Source organism: Heteronotia binoei, chromosome 17 (genome assembly GCF_032191835.1).
Source record: "Heteronotia binoei isolate CCM8104 ecotype False Entrance Well chromosome 17, APGP_CSIRO_Hbin_v1, whole genome shotgun sequence".
Taxonomy (NCBI): domain Eukaryota; kingdom Metazoa; phylum Chordata; class Lepidosauria; order Squamata; family Gekkonidae; genus Heteronotia; species Heteronotia binoei.
This window is the reverse complement of record NC_083239.1, coordinates 10,384,417-10,401,659: the sequence shown is the minus strand read 5'-3', so window position 1 is coordinate 10,401,659 and position 17,243 is coordinate 10,384,417. Positions and strand designations below refer to the sequence as shown.

General features: G+C 45.8%; 1 protein-coding gene across 1 annotated transcript in view; it reads left to right on the top strand.

The window, feature by feature from the left end:
* Window positions 1-17,243, top strand: part of MAN1C1 (mannosidase alpha class 1C member 1) — a 198,797-nt gene that overhangs the window by 145,022 nt on the left and 36,532 nt on the right. Inside the window, exons 4-5 of the mRNA XM_060257550.1 lie at window positions 5,038-5,118; window positions 15,844-15,938. Of these exons, the coding sequence (XP_060113533.1) occupies window positions 5,038-5,118; window positions 15,844-15,938 (176 nt within the window). The remainder of the gene's footprint in view (window positions 1-5,037; window positions 5,119-15,843; window positions 15,939-17,243) is intronic.

Sequence of the window (17,243 nt, the reverse complement as noted above, 5' to 3'; positions counted from 1 at the left end):
TTCCAGTGTTCGATATTCTGATGTTCAAGTTTAATTTTTCAGGCATCCCGGTATCAATTAATTATATGCCAACCGGAAGAGGGCTGTTTTACAGGCCCTGCGGAACTGTTCAAGGTTCCGCAGGGCCCTCACCTCCTCCGGGAGCTGGTTCCACCAACAGGGGGCTGCAATCGAAAAGGCCCTGTCTCTGGTCGCTTTCAGACGGGCCTCCTTTGGCCCAGGGATTGTAAGGAGGTTCTGAGACCCCGATCTCAGCACTCTCTGGGGAACGTGTGGGGAGAGATGGTCCCTAAGGTAGGTAGGTCCCAGGCCATAAAGGCCATGCAATTTGTTAACAACGCAGTCAGTTAAAGTGAGACTATCTGAACACGGAAGCTACACAGGACAGCAAAGATTTCCAGCTCTGCTGGTGAAGCACTTCGTGTCCTTGGGACATACAGGTAAGGACCTTAAGTTCTGGGTCATAGAAAAACTACAGGTGCACTTTTCACAACAAATTCAACTTTTGAAGAAAATGGAGTCCTTTTGGATCTTCGTGTTGAATAGTCTGGTGCCAAGAGGTTTGAATTAAGAAATTGACTGGCTGTGTGTCTGATGGACTTGGCTGCTTTTTGGGATTGAGGTGTTCAAGTAGGCTGATGCAATTTTCCTTTCCCAGGTACTGCTGATTATCCCTGCATCATTTCGATCTCTCTCGCTCTCTCCTCCCTCTCCCTCCCCTGTTGCATCACATTTTCCCCACCCCCACATTTCCCATTTATTCAGGGGGGTGGACTACTGTGGTGCTGACTCTTTTCTAATTATCTGAGCACTCCATTGAAGCTTTGAGCATTGCAGATTGGGCCTAAGCAGGTAAATACTGTACCATTTAGGGTCAGTTAGTTACATTCATCTACTCTGGACAGTCAGCAGCTCTCTTAAGGTATCCAGTAGAGCTCTTTCACATCACTTGCTATTACCTGATCCTTTTAACTGGAGATGCCAAGGATTCAAACTGGGACCCTCTGCATGCAAAATAAATGTTCTTACACGGAGCCCATCCTGCCCACAGATTGATAGTATGGTCTAAAATCTGGTATAAAATAAAAAGGAGTGACTAGAGTCAGGGGAACCTTTGCACTTGCCAAATGAAGTTTAAAAAGGAAATAGAGGGCAGAGAAGACTGGAAATGAACAAATGCTAAATGGTAGGAGGACATAGGCCTGTGAGCGGGAATGCACATCTCACTATTGTCTCTGCTTAGAGATTTGGGCAGTGTTTTGAAACCTGCTGGTGGTCATTAATTATGGACGATGATGTGTCATTCTCAGCTCTGGCTGCTTCCATACTGCCTCCCCCCCTAGAGGACCACAACATGCCCTCACTTTTTTTTGGGGGGGGGGGGGGAGGGAGCTTCCACTCAACCTTGGGCACTCTCTGAGCAGAATGCACAAGGCTCCACTTCTTTTGCCCTGGCTTAAAGGGAATGCAAAAGAACAGTGGCAGCACAATATGTAAAATACAAAAATACAAAATATTGTGCAAAAACAAACACTCTTGGCTAATGTATACAAAATTCTATTGACATGAAATGAACAGCCTACAACAGTGGGCATGCATTCATACAGTATAAATAGAAAACAAACGAAAGTCTCAAAACAATATTCCAGGGAGGACCCCACACAGTCTCTGAGTTTTCCAAACTGAGTACTGAGACTCAATAATAAAGTTCCACAGGAGTCCCTCCGTTGCTTGTTGGCTTCTGAAGGAAAAATTCTTGCCTTCACGCAAACCCCGGCTTTGATTGTGTTCCGCTGCTCCTGCAGCTTCCTCATAAGTCAACTGAAACTTCCAGCCAAGTTCTCTCTCAAACGCCCATTTTGGTATCTTAATTTGCGGCTTACCAAAATGGGCGTTTGAGAGAGAACTTGGCTGGAAGTTTCAGGTTGTTTTATCAACTTTTTCTGTATGTTTTTGTTAAGATTGCTTTGGTTTAGGGTGGTTTTTATCGGTCACCTTTGTTGTTTACAGTTGACTTATGAGGAAGCTGCAGTAGCAGCGGAATACAATCAAAGCCAGGGTTTGCGTGAAGGCAAGAATTTTTCCTTCAGAAGCCAACAAGCAACAGAGGGACTCTTGTGGAACTTTATTATTGAGTCTTAGTACTCAGTTTGGAAAACTCAGAGACTGTGTGGGGTCCTCCCTGGAATATTGTTTTGAGACTTTCGTTTGTTTTCTATTTATACTGTATGAATGCATGCCCACCATTGTAGGCTGTTCATTTCATGTCAATAGAATTTTGTATACATTAGCCAAGAGTGTTTGTTTTTGCACAATATTTTGTATTTTTGTATCTGGCTCAAAGGGAAGCAGCAGGGTCATTGCGGGCAGAGGCTCTGTGCGGGTGTTCTGTCCCTGAAGAACTGCTGCCAGTTTCCAGCAGAGGAACAGAAAAATGATGTGGGGATGCAGTGTCAAGGAGAGAAGTACAAGTGATTAATGATAATTTTTTCTAACTTTCTGACAAGAAGACCAAGCAGAGGTCAGACAGCTCTCCAGATGAAGGCAGTGCCATGCCTAAGGTTATGTAATGACTGAGGGACTGAGTTCTGAAGGGCCTCGCTTGATTTTGGCTGTCATGAACTCATTAGGTAGCCTTAGGTAAACTGTTCTGTCTCCTGGCCTCAGCCCCTATCTGCAACATACAGTAATAACGCTAAGCAACTTTGCAGGGTTGTTGTAAGGATATCAGCATAATGATGTATGAGATGTGTCACAAATATAGGGAAATGTTATATAAATGCTAAATATTATGGTTTTCCTAAAGTAATTCTGTACATAAACCCTACTCCGCAAATTTGAGCGAGTTCTTCTTGAGGCCTTTGCAGTGCATGTAATAGGAGGAGAGCTGCCCGTCTTTTCCCACTAGCTGCTTTATGGTAGTGTCTCCTGCTGCCTTTTCTTAGGATGCCTCTTCCTTATCAGTGAAGTAGCTGTTCTGCCTTGGGGGGTGGGGGTTGCGTATGCATGTGCGCACATGAAGAGGAGCTGATATTTGTTCAGAAAGCCAAACCGAATTGGCATGCAAGATTGGACTTCAAGAGCACGTTTTTGAAAGGCACAATTTGACTGCAATTGCTTTGACATTTCACTGATCCAAAGCTGGATTATTACAGAGCATAACTCGCTCCAGGTAAACGGCTATCTGAGAGACTCAGTCTTCCACATTAGCGAATGCCCCTAGAAAAACCCACTGAGGGCCTCCCTCGCTGTCTCTGGCTCTCCTAAATGCATCTGTTTGAAACCACCTTGCTGTTTCCCAGTGTGAGCTTGGTTAAAATGGCTGCTAGTAATTTACCCCTTATAAAACATGGCGGGATGGGCTTAGGACATTGCTGAGAGGCTTGGCAGTTGCGTGTTCTATCTCTCTTCTTCTCTTCCCTGCCCCTTCGCATCCGTGTTTTCATCAGGTGGCCTTTGACCAGCTATAGCCAGCCTCAGCTCTCCAGCTTTGAAAACAGGCAAAAAAAATATCTTTTCATAGGTCTGTTGCACAAGAAAATTAGACAAAGGTTCTCTCATTTAAAAAATGCTACATAAATAATAAGTAGCAGTTGTGAAAGTCATTTCAGTTCATACTTGGCCGTGAGGTGGAGATTGTAAGCACGGGAGCAAATTGGGAGGATGCATCTTTTCCCCTCTTCAGGAAGGAATGCTGAATGGGAATGAAAGTTTGTGTGCGCAGATCTGTACCTGAGAGATTCCTGCCTCTGCGGAGACATCCACCCCTTTTCAATGAATGGTATCTACTGGAGAGCCTGCATAGTGTAGTGGTTAGAGTGTTTGACTAGGATCTGGGAGACTCAGGTTTGAATCGCTGCTTTACCTGGTCTGCCATGGAATCTTACTTTGTGGCCTTGGGCCCATCACAGACTCTCAGCCTAATCTACCTCACAGGGGATAAATTGGAGGAGAGGAGAATTATGTAAGCCATCTTGGGTCCCTTCTTGGGTAAGCCATCTTGGGAGAAAGTTAGGAGTATAAATGAAGTATAAATAGTTAGGAATGTACACACACAGGTTCCAATTCACATAAATCTGAGGGCAACTCTTGCAGCCACTGGTACTGCCTTGGAAAGGCTGGTTTCATTTTTCGGGGACAAAGGGTGGCACTGAGGGGGGGCAGTCTCCTCTCAACACCCACTAGAGTATGGTGTCCCACAGGGGGCAATCCCCAATGCTATTTAAGATCTAGATGTGCCCCCTTGCCCAAAGGACACAGAGTTTTGGGCTAGGTTATCATCCATATGTTGATGACATCCAGCTGTATCTATTGATGAGTATCTGGAGAAGATACCACCCCTCTTACTGGTGCTCTGTGTGAATTATTTATTTACTTTATTTATAGCTCATCTTTCTCATTGAGACACAGTGAGATTACATAGTGTAAAGTAATGCAGACCAATAGCCAAAGACATACCATAAACAATTCAGTAGAACTAAGATTACGAGTTAAAAACAATGCAAAATAAGTGTTAGATATGGTACATCAAGCAGAACAGAAAATGGAATTTAAAAAGTTGAAAGCAATGTAATCAGAGCCAAATAATACATACATTGAACAGATAATACATACCACGGATGGCATGGACTACAGCACACCAACTCTAAAAACAAAACAGGGCAAGACAGAAGATGCTGTCTGCCTCTGCAAGCAGAACACCCCATCTCCTTCTCTCCTGGTTTCCTTTCAAATGTATGATGTAACATCATCATTTGGAAGTTATTCCATTCCTGCAAGGTGGAGACAGCTGTATAGGGGGATGGAAGAAATTATCAACTCTGCAGTATCATTCCTAGGTTTTATTTGAGGAGAGGGCAAGAGGAAAAACAAGGCTTCTGGTTTTTGGTAGCAGGTATGCCTCCTCCATATAATGCAGTTCTACTTTACAATTGTGTAAGTGTGGAAAAAAATCCTGAGTACCACTCTCCTGTAGCATGTTCTTACCTTTTTATTCAGTGCACAGTCTGGAACCAAATCCATTTTTGTTCTCTGCAGAATGGTGAAGCTTCTTTGTTCGAAGTGAACATCCGCTACATCGGAGGGTTGCTGGCTGCGTTCTACTTAACTGGCGAAGAGGTTTGTTCCAGCACATTTCGCACACAGGGTGTATTTCTGCATAACAAAGCCAATCTCTCCAGAGAGCCCTGCCAACCAAGCCCTTCAAAACGTTCCCTCCTGACTCAACAAGCTGAAAACTAACTTTTTTTTTTTATGAATATTGAATTGCTGATGACGGCTGTTAATTAAGTCTCACATAATTACCTCGCCTGGCTCATCATTTTGTATAGATATTTTCTCCCATGGACAATTTCTCCTAGATAGCTTTTCAGTTTGGTACATTGGTCCCTTGCTGTGAAATATGTTTGCTGTGATCTTGGCCTTGCATTCAGAACTTGTTAATTTCTTGATGCTGGAAAGAGGAACTTTCATAAGCCCCGCAGGGTTACATTAAACACTGCAGTGGGGTAACTGTCACTTTTAGCAACGGCTGTTCTAGCTATATTTCCAAAAAGTGAAGAACCATCATGAGCATTAATACAGCGTAACAAGGCCCCTCGACCTCAGTTTTCTGCACTCCAAAGGGTGTCCTCCACCATCCTTGGGGGAAGGGCAGTGCCCTCTTGTGTAACTTGGGGGGGTAAATAATCGCCACAATTCTGTATGGAGGGGACTTAAGAATCTGCATGTATTAGGGGGAAGAATCATATACTCAGAGTTGTAGCTAGAAGGCTGAAGTGTATTCTCTCTGATTGACTCAAGCGCTTTGGTAGAAGCCAGGGTGTTGTAGTGTGGTGTGCTTTCAACATTCTATCCTCAGCTAATCCCTTCCCTATTTGTTCACTAATGAACCACGCCCTGCACATCACAGACAATTCTGCTATGCTCTCCACATAATACTCTCAGTTGATCCAGGGCGCTAGTCATGGATGTTTGGGTCTGTTGGCACTTCACTGAGAGCCAGTGCGATATATTTGTAAATACTTTGTTACTTAACAAGTGAATAAAATGAGGAATTCTCTGCCAGAGGATGTAGTAATGGCTGCAGGCATAGATGGTTTAAAAGGGGGGAAGTTAAACAGATTCATGGAAGATGGCTTCTTCAGTGGATGCAAGCCATGGTCGCTAAAAGGAACTTCTTCTTCCAGAGACAATAAACCTCTGAATGCCATTACCAGAAGGCAATATCGAGAGAAGGCTTCGGCCTTTATGGTCTGTTGTTGGCCTTCCAAAGTAACTGGTCAGCTACTGTGTGAGACAGCATGCTGGACTGGTTAGCCTACTGATTTGATCCAGTAGGGCTCTTCTGACCTTATGTTCTTACACTGAAAGCAAGAGGTGCCAGTGACAAACAAACTGTGTTTCAGGCAGGGTGGTTTCTACCTTGACCACTAGAGGACCAGGTAAGCTGTTCTCCTTCCTGAGCTGCGGGCCTCACTCCAGGGATAAAATAGATGTGGCTTATTTGGTTGATGCCAATTGTGAATGCAGATATCCATGGGTCACTGAGTGAGTATCACTACTCTACTCTGTACAGAGCAGCAGTGCATTCGTTACTGCCCCAAGATGTCCACTGAGAGAAGCAAAATCAAAGCCCCCTCCTCTCCCATAGCAGGAAGATTGTCTTTGACCTGGCCCTCTTGTAAGACAGGGTGAGGCAACAGGCTTTGGAGTGCAATCAAAGGGTACCAAATCATATGAACATATGAAGCTGCCTTATACTGAATCAGACCCTCGGTCCATCCAAGTCAGTCTTGTCTTCTCAGACTGGCAGCGGCTCTCCAGGGTCTCAAGCTGAGGTTTTTCATGCCTATTTGCCTGGACCCTTTTTTGGAGATTCCAGGGATTGAACCTGGGACCTTCTGCTTCCCAAGCAGATGCTCTACCACTGAGCCACCGTCCCTCCTACATATGAAGCTGCCTTATACTGAATCAGACCCTTGATCCATCAAAGTCAGTATTGTCTTCTCAGACTGGCAGGGCTCTCCAGGATCTCAAGTGGAGGTTTTTCACACCTACTTGCCTGGACCCTTTTTTTGGAGATGCCAGGGACTGAACCTGGGACCTTCTGCTTACCCAGCAGATGCTCTGCCACTGAGCCACCATCCCTCCTACGTATGAAGCTGCCTTCTACTGAATCAGACTCTGGGTCCATCAAAGTCAGTATTGTCTACTCAGACTGGCAGCGGCTCTCCAGGGTCTCAAGCGGAGGTTTTTCACACCTATTTGCCTGGACCCTTTTTTGGAGATGCCGGGGATTGAACCTGGGACTTTCTGCTTCCCAAGCAGATGCTCTACCACTGAGCCACCGTCCCTCCCCTAAATCATGAGTAGCTTAGTTAATTTTCTTTTTCACATTATGACCTGTCATTTTGGATTTACTGCCTTGATTTGTGTCCAGTTGAATGTGTAGAGTCATTTGGTTGGCTCACATAGCTAAATTGTATATGAACAATGGAGACCTGTATCCATCTATACGGGGGCAGGGAGTTTTGTGGCATCTTAAAAAGCAATGGATTTATTATGGCATCAGCATTTATGGACTAGAGGCCTACTACCTCAGGCCCATGAAATGTTTTGTAAAGTGGTAAATATATGCACACTCACGCACATAGATATGCAGGGGGGAAATGTGGATAGTGGGACCAGGTGCTGCAAGAGATGCCGTCTGTAATGCTTCCATGCAAAACTCAAATGTATACAACAGTAATTGGCGCTAAGATAGCACAATCTTCCTAGCTGTGCTAAGCTAATTGAATACCTTTTGTGGGTGAGAAAACTTGGTCTTTATTAACACAGCCAAACTTTCTGATCCATTATAATGCCCACGCCCACATGAGAATGTTTGCTATCTTTCACTTTCACCCAAACTTGCAAGAATACATTCTCTCTCCCCCTCTTTCTTTCACTTTGCATCATCCAGACGTGAATCTGTTAATGGCAAGATTTCCTGCCTGGGGAGATGGGTTCCCACCAAGGGTATAATTAAAAGTTCCAAAATCTAAAGGGTAAAACTGAGAGCCAGTTTGGTGTAGTGGTTAAGTGTGTGGACTCTTATCTGGGAGAACCGGGTTTGATTCCCCACTCCTCCAGTTGCACCTGCTGGAATGGCCTTGGGTCAGCCACAGCCCTGGCAGAGGTTGTCCTTGAAAGGGCAGCTGCTGTAAGAGCTCTCTTAACCCCACCCACCTCACAGGGTGTCTGTTGTGGGGGAGGAAGGTAAAGGAGATTGTGAGCCGCTCTGAGACTCTTCGGAGTGGAGGGCGGGATATAAATCCAATATCTCCATCTACCTCACAGGGTGTCTGTTGTGGGGGAGGAAGGGAAAGGAGATTGTGAGCCGCTCTGAGACTCTTCGGAGTGGAGGGCGGGATATAAATCCAATATCTTCTTCATCTTCTTCTTCTAAAGAAACCCTGTTAGCATTCAAGGCTGTTGCCACTTGCCCTGTCCTTTCCCTTAAGCGCGCACACTCTTTGACTTGCACCTTAAAATATATATTTGCATCCAGGTTCAAAGGGAAATGCTGCCACATATTCCAGCCATGAGGCACTTCACCTCCTCTGGTGACCCAGGGCCCCATGTCTGATTTGGAGGACATAAAACAGCTCCCCAAATGCAATTTCACTGAAAAGGTTTGAAAACTGGAGGGTGTGGTTTGTGAGAGCGCTGCTGTTTCCTGCCTCCTATGCCAGCCTCCAAAGGGATGATCCACCAAATATGTCTCCACCTTAAGAGTAAATGTCATCTGCTTTCTAAAGGTGATGGCAGCCTCTAGTCCAGCAAAGATTAATTTCTGGTACTGAAATGAATTTTGCTGAGCAATAAAATTCTACTGCAGTACAGTTCTGCCTTATTCTCCCAATGTGTTCCCAAGTACTGGCAGAAACTGAACGTACCATGTATTTGTGATGGTAGGTGTCGAAGGATCAAAGAGACTGCACAAAACGCCCAAAACAGAGAGAAAAGCAGATGGCAAGCTGCTTTCCCACTGATCCAGGTGGGAATCTTACATACTGGAAAGGAGAGAGTTGCACTGAAACACTTCCAAAAAATAAAAGAGTTGTATGCAAAAGATGTTTTTTTTTCTGTACATAAACAATTTTATTAGCAACATATGGTAGTAGAACTATATCTACAACTTATAAAAGGCTTAAAATTAAAAAAAAAAACATCATTCTACCCCACATCTTACTTTTCTCCCACCCCTCCCCCCAATACTTGACCCCCGCCAGTGTTATTTTTTTTTTTGAAAAAAACCAGATATTAAAGGTACCTTTAACTATCAAGAAAAAACAAAAATTGATAAAGAAAAAGATCCCCCCTTCAAAAGTTATATTCTTGTCTTAAATGTCTTAATCATCAAAAATTGTCCAATGTCCTTTTATTTTCCACTCTTTTTCTACATATCTTCTGAATTTCTTCCACTCCCGATTAAAAAGTTCTAAATCGCAGTCTCTTATTTTTCTTGTTAATTTGTCCATTTCACTCCATGACATAACTTTTATAGTCCAATCCCATTTTTCTGGTATTTTTTCTTGCTTCCACAACTGCACATACAATGTCCTAGCAGCTGAGAGCAAGTACAATATTAAAGTTCTATCTTCTTTTGGAAATTTTTCCATTTGTAATCCCAGCAGTATGCAAAAGATGTTTTAACAGCTTGACTGTTTTTAGAGAAACCTGATGGATTTGGAACTGTAAAGCTCTCCCTTTCCATTTTGCAGGAGACAAGTAGCTTTTTCTGCATAGGCTTGTTCTCTCTGCTTCTGCAGGGGTAAAATTGTTGAACAAAAGTTATAGCGTCCAATTGCATAGACAACTTCAAACATGGCAGGGGAAAAGGATTCTAAGAGCCGAAGGAAGGGGAAGTTATGTATGCCAAAAAGAATTGATGTTTGAAATTTTGAGTTTCCTAACAAAAAAATTTTTTGAGACAGTTCCTTTAGTTTTTTGTCAGAGATTTTGCACATGTGTAAAAAGTTTTTTTGCCTTGGCCACGGGATCCTTCCCACTGCCACCCCCTTTATGGAGGCAGCTTGGCTTTAAGTACACTTTGCAACTGACCTAGCGGGTCAGTTATTTTTCTGCTTCCTGAACTGAATATTTTCTAGCTAGGGTTGCCAGCTTCCGAGCAGACCCTGGAGTTCTCGAGTTACAGACTACAAAGTTCAGCTCCCCTACAGAAAATGGCATCTGCCACAGATGGACTGTATGGTATCACATTAGGGTTGCCAAGTCCAATTCAAGAAATATCTGGGGACTTTGGGGGTGGAGCCAGGAGACATTGGGGGTGGAGCCAGGAGCAAGGTTGTGACAAGCACAATTGAACTGCAAGGGAGTTCTGGCCATCACATTTCAAGGGACGGCACACCTTTTAAATGCCTTCCTTCCATAGGAAATAATGAAGGATAGGGGCACCTTCTTTTGGGGCTCATAGAATTGGACCCCCTGGTCCAAACTTTTTGAAACTGGGGAGGTATTTTGGGGAGAGGCACTAGATGCTATACTGAAAATTTGGTGCCTCTATCTCAAAAAACAGCCCCCCTCAAAGCCCCTGATACCCACGGCTCAATTCCCCATCATTCCCTATGGGAATCGTTCATGGTGGTGCATGATGGCTGTGGGGGTGGGGCTTCCCCCGCCGGCCAGCTGGTTGGGGGAGGGGGGAAGCCTGTAAAACCGGGGGATCCTCCTCTGGGACCTGGGGATTGGGAAGCCTATATCACATCCCACTGAGTTCATTTCACCTCCCCAGGCAAATCTCCAGGAGCTTCCCAAGATGGAGCTGACAACAATATTTCTAGCCCAACAAAAGCCACTGAACGTGTGGGGAGTCTTGTGGAACCAGCTCCTGGCTATCTTAGGGCCAAACTAAAAACTTAAACTCCATGACTGGTTGTCTCCTTGGGTTTTTTGAAAGGTGGCTAGCCATAGGGAGGGAGGTGAAGGTTGGATCAGGGCTATAGTACCAAAGATACAGCATAAAAACACTCACACTCTGCCCCAGAACTGACATTTGCCCTTTGGGAGACACATACAGATACCTGGGGTGCAGGGCTTTTTTTTGTAGCAGGGACTCCTTTGCATATTAGGCCACGCCCCTCTGATGTAGCCAATCCTCCTGGAGCTTACAGTGGGCCCAGTATTAAGAGCCCTGTCAGCTCTTGGAGGATTGGCTGCATTGGGTGTGTGGCCTAATATGCAAAGGAGTTCCTGCTACAAAAAAAGCCCTGCCTGGGTGATATCGTGGACTGCAATAGAGGAACTGGAAATAAAAAAAAACATGTACTCAGTTTCCTACCTAAATAACTTTGACAGGCTTCTTTGATCATGAATAATTTTGCATGTGCAGATTATTGTTACTAGCAATTTGTCTGCAAAAGAATCAGAAGTGGTTTGCCTCTGTTCTGGCATCCACAAATGTAGAAAAAGTATGTGGCGGGAATTGGGTAATTTACAAAAGGGGGGGAGGGGTTACCCTCAGATTTTGAGGTTATCTAGAAAAAAATAATTAAAAGGAGGCAAAGGAGACTTTCTAATCCTAGTCCTGTTGCCTGCGTGTATGTATGTGCTGTAAAGTCACAACCAACTTACGGCAACCTCAGCAAGGGGCTTTCAAGGCAAATGAGAAGCAGAGGTGGTTAGCCATTGCCTTCCTCTGCAGAGTCTTCCTTGGTGGTCTCCCATCCAAGTACAGTCCCTGCTTAGCTTCCAAGATCATGGTATATACCATGCTGCCTTGCCTTCCCCTGTTGCCTGAAGAGGAAGGAATTTTACTCATAAGGCCACGAACTTCAGACATGTTTTCAGCTGATCCCAGGAACTGTTTGGAATGTGCCTAAAGCATCCAATCCCTCCCAGCTTCTGTCTTGAACATACGAAGCTGCCTTATACCGAATCAGACCCTCGGTCCATCAAAGTCAGTCTTGTCTTCTCAGACTGGCAGCGGCTCTCCAGGGTCTCAAGCTGAGGTTTTTCACACCTATTTGCCTGGACCCTTTTTTGGAGATGCCGGGGATTGAACCTGGGGCCTTCTGCTTCCCAAGCAGATGCTCTACCACTGAGCCATCGTCCCTCCCTGTGTCTCTCCAGGGTCTCAAGCTGAGGTTTTTCACACTTATTTGCCTGGACCCTTTTTTGGAGATGCCGGGGATTGAACCTGGGGCCTTCTGCTTCCCAAGCAGATGCTCTACCACTGAACCATCATCCCTCTCCAAGGAGTGAAAGGATTGCCAATGAACATATGAAGCTGCCTTCTACTGAACCAGACCCTTGGTCCATCCAAGTCAGTATTGTCTACTCAGACTGGCAGCGGCTCTCCAGGGTCTCAAGCTGAGGTTTTTCACACCTATTTGCCTGGACCCTTTTTTGGAGATGCCAGGGATTGAACCTGGGACCTTCTGCTTCCCAAGCAGATGCTCTACCACTGAGCCACCGTCCCTCCTACATATGAAGCTGCCTTATACCGAATCAGACCCTTGGTCCATCAAAGTCAGTCTTGTCTTCTCAGACTGGCAGCGGCTCTCCAGGGTCTCAAGCTGAGGATTTTCATGCCTACTTGCCTGGACCCTTTTTGGAGATGCCAGGGATTGAACCTGGGACCTTCTGCTTCCCAAGCAGATGCTCTACCACTGAGCCACCGTCCCTCCTACATATGAAGCTGCCTTCTACTGAATCAGACCCTCGGTCCATCAAAGTCAGTATTGTCTTCTCAGACTGGCAGCGGCTCTCCAGGGTCTCAGGCTGAGGTTTTTCACACCTATTTGCCTGGACCCTTTTTTGGAGATGCCAGGGATTGAACCTGGGACCTTCTGCTTCCCAAGCAGATGCTCTACCACTGAGCCACCGTCCCTCACCGTCTTCTCAAGTAAGCCTCATCCTGCAATGACCACCTGCCTCTTTCGAGCCAAAAAGATGAACTTTGCTCTTCTTCCACATTTCCCTCTGCAGAATTCAGGCAGGCCTTGCCAAGGTTGGGGGGAATCATGAGCTGGTTTCTCCCAGCTGGCCACTGATCAGGCAGCGGGTTTGATTTGAGCCTCCTGTCTGATGGTTAACTCTGATGGTTAAAGGAGCAGCTTCTGGCAGCTTAAGAGACAAACGAGCCACGATGAACGAGGAGATGCCATTTTTCTTGTGCCAGATGCAAAGTAATCCTCTTCATCTTCCATTTTTCCCAGATAACATGGGGCTTGCCTGTAAAAAGAAATTACATTGAGGGAAGATGCAGGGGGGAGAAAGATGTCGGTCATTGATGGGAAGGTGACGTATTGCAAATGAACTCCTTGCTCTCAGCCGTAAGTCTTCATGGAGTTCAGCTGTTGAGACAACACACAGATGAGTAGGGATCCTTTCTCTGTTCATATGTCCATTAAACTCTGCCCCCCACCCCTAGCCTGCATACCCACCAGCTTAGTCACATCCTTCCTTTGAGTCTAGGAGCCCTGCTCAGTCCAAAGTTCCATCTAGTAGGGCATCCTGCTTCCCACAGTGCCGGACTAGATAACCTTCGCAAATTGATAATAAAGGCTGGCGGTCATTAGCTCTTCTCACATCCTCTCTTTCTCCTTACAGTTCTTCAAGAGTAGAGCTGATTGGCATACTGCCTCTGCACCTGGAGGTTCTGTTTAGCAAAAAGCCACTGCTAGATCTATCTATCTTTACACCACGGCTTTTTTTGAGCAGGAACACAGTTCCGGCTGGCTTGGCGACAGGGGGTATGGCCTAATGTGCAAGTGAGTTCCTTCTGGGCCTTTTCTACAAAAGAGCCAGTTTGGTGTAGTGGTTAAGTGTGTGGACTCTTATCTGGGAGAACCGGGTTTGATTCCCCACTCCTCCACTTGCACCTGCTAGCATGGCCTTGGGTCAGCCATAGCTCTGGCAGAGGTTGTCCTTGAAAGCGCAGCTGCTGTGGGAGCCCTCTCCAGCCCCACCCACCTCACAGGGTGCCTGTTGTGGGGGAGGAAGGTAAAGGAGATTGTGAGCCGCTCTGAGACTCTTAGGAGTGGAGGGCGGGATAGAAATCCAATATCATCTTCTTCTTCTTCTGTGCAAAACAATGGTGACATCAGGGTGTGTGACCTAATATGCAAATAAGTTTTTTGCTGGACTTTTTCTACCAAAAAAGCCCTGCTTTATCCATTTGTCTGATCTTGTTTTATCACTAATGTAAGGACATCTGAGATCATCGCCAACTTTGGTTAACTTGGTTTTCCAGAGATGGTAACCCTTGACTTCCTGGGCTGGTGATACACTAGGAGAATTACTTCCCCTGGGGTTTAAGCTTGTTTTTTTTAATTCTGCTATCTCACTCATAATGGGTCTTGTAAGTTTGCCGTAGTGTGAGGACAGAGCACACCGTGAACAATGATAATGCTGTCAAACTATCTTGGACTTGGACTCCGGTCGTAGAATTCCAGTGTGCTATTTCCTGTCTTGAAAACTGCACCCTTCATCTCTGTCTGCATTATTTTCTACTTTGAATCTCGGGTTTTGTACCAGATCTAATAGTGACAACCAGAAATTGTACCTGTTCCATATTCAGAGCATGGATTTTTACACTTGGTAAACACAAATGAGAAAATCCCCATGTGCCACATTGCAGGCACATTGGAATGTTTCATTTATGACCTGTTTATTTATTTGTCAGAGGTGCTGGCCTCACATAGAGCCCAAACTAAGGAGATAGGTTGCAGGGGGTGGGACTAATTCCCTTGAGGGATTCACCATTCTGGAAGTTGAGAGCCGACCATTCCAGGTTCCAGCTGAAGACATACCGGACCATCTCAGGAGGGTGGCTGCTGTTGTCAGGGCAACTGCCTGGAAGCCTGGAGTGACAGACAGACTGGTTACTAGGGTATTAGAGGGTGGCCCCTGGGAAGCCAATCACAAGGGAGGGGCAGGACTGTGAGGTCTACATAGAGCTATTTAAATCTCTGCCAGACAGAGTGAGGGAGGATCGCCAAGCGGCTTTAGCAAGAGATTAAAGTCTTTTTATACCCTTTTTCAGTGTTGTTTGTTAGTATTAACAAAATATACAAAAATCCCACGCAGAGGCGTCACTAGGGTGGGTTGCACCCTGGGGTGTAACTGATTCAAGTCACCCCCCCCCCATTGGGCATCACCCCTTTTGGAGGGCTGCGTCACCCCCTCTGCACACAACCCCGCCCACTTCACATGGCCCCTCCCTCATCCACCCTCTGGTCACATGACCAGCCCCCGTAATCCAAGATACCAGTTTTGCAGCATTTAAGTTTCCCCCACTCACCCACACGCTTTTAGCTGAGCCGGCGGCAGCGCGGCCCCGGTTTCAGAATCCCGGCCAGCCCACACACAGCAGCAGTGTTCTAGTCCCAGGGCCAGCCCCTTCCTGTTGCGGGGGGTCATGGGTCAGTGCCTGGGGCCAATGAGAATGCTCTGGGGGAGGGCCGATGGCCTCCTTGGCCCCGCCCTAGTGACGCCGCTGATCCCATGGATCTATTCCACTAGTTGAGGCCCTTTCCTCTGGCACAAGGAGACTTCCCTCATGCAAGATGGAGGCTCAACAGAAGGGCTTCTTCTGCTGGGGAAAAGCTCCTGTGCTAATGGAACAGGTCTGCAGGATCCAACCAACTGGTATTCACCTGCTCCAGGTGCAGAGTTTAAAAAAAAAAATGCATGGATTGAAAAGTGATTCACTGTAAAGTCCCTCTTAGAGGTTGTACATCTGGAGATTTATATTTAGAAATCCAATGCAGTTTACATTGCCAAACAGTTCTTTTCTTAACAGCTTTCTCACCCTTCCTCTCTTTCTCTATACAGGTCTTCAAGAGTAAAGCTCTAGAACTGGGAGAGAAGCTTTTGCCAGCTTTTAACACACCAACGGGTATCCCACGGGGAGTCATAAACCTGGGCAGGCAAGGCACATATCGTTACTTTGTTCTCTTTAACAAATGCAACACTTAGAATGTAAGGATAGCCCCACCAGATCAGACCAAGTGTCCATGTAGTCCAGTGTCCTGTTTCCTATCAGTGCCTCAAGTGAACTCATGACCAAGGCAGGAAGACCTTCAGCCCTGCAGTGTATCCCCAGCAATCTTATACTTAGAGGTTACGGTAACACAGCCAGGCTCTGCTGAAACTGAACTGGATCAGTTTTAGCTGCATAAGAACATAAGAGAAGCCATGTTGGATCAGGCCAATGGCCCATCCAGTCCAACACTCTGTGTCACATAAGAACATAAGAGAAGCCCTGTTGGATCAGGCCAAAGCCCCCTCCAGTCCAACACTCTGTGTCACATAAGAATATAAGAGAAGCCATGTTAGGTCAGGCCAATGGCCCATCCAGTCCAACACTCTGTCACATAAGAACATAAGAGAAGCCCTGTTGGATCAGGCCAATGGCCCATCCAGTCCAACACTCTGTGTCACATAAGAATATAAGAGAAGCCATGTTAGGTCAGGCCAATGGCCCATCCAGTCCAACACACTGTCACATAAGAACATAAGAGAAGCCCTGTTGGATCAGGCTAATGGCCTCTCCAGTCCAACACTCTGTGTCACATAAGAATATAAGAGAAGCCATGTTAGGTCAGGCCAATGGCCCATCCAGTCCAACACTCTGTGTCACATAAGAGAAGCCCTGTTGGATCAGGCCAAGGGCCCCTCCAGTCCAACACTCTGTGTCACATAAGAACATAAGAGAAGCCCTGTTGGATCAGGCCACTGGCCCCTCCAGTCCAACACTCTGTGTCACATAAGAACATAAGAGAAGCCCTGTTGGATCAGGCCAGTGGCCCATCCAGTCCAACACTCTGTGTCACACAGTGGCAACAAATTTTTATATATACACACACACTGTGGCTAATAGCCACTGATGGACCTCTGCTCCATATTTTTATCTAAACCCCTCTTGAAGCTGGCTATGCTTGTGGCCGCCACCACCTCCTGTGGCAGTGAATTCCACATGTTAATCACCTTTGGGTGAAGAAGTACTTCATTTTATCCGTTTGCTGCTCAGCAATTTCATCGCAATTCCATCGAATGCATCTGATCCCAAACTGGAACTGAACCGAAGCACTTACTAGTTCAAACTCTTGAATGTGTGCACTTCAAACACGACCTTTTGCTCAGCCATCTCTTTGAATCATAACCTTTTAATTTTTTCCCCCAGGTGTAAATTGTTCCACATGGAGTTGCCTTGCATACGGAATCAAAAAATA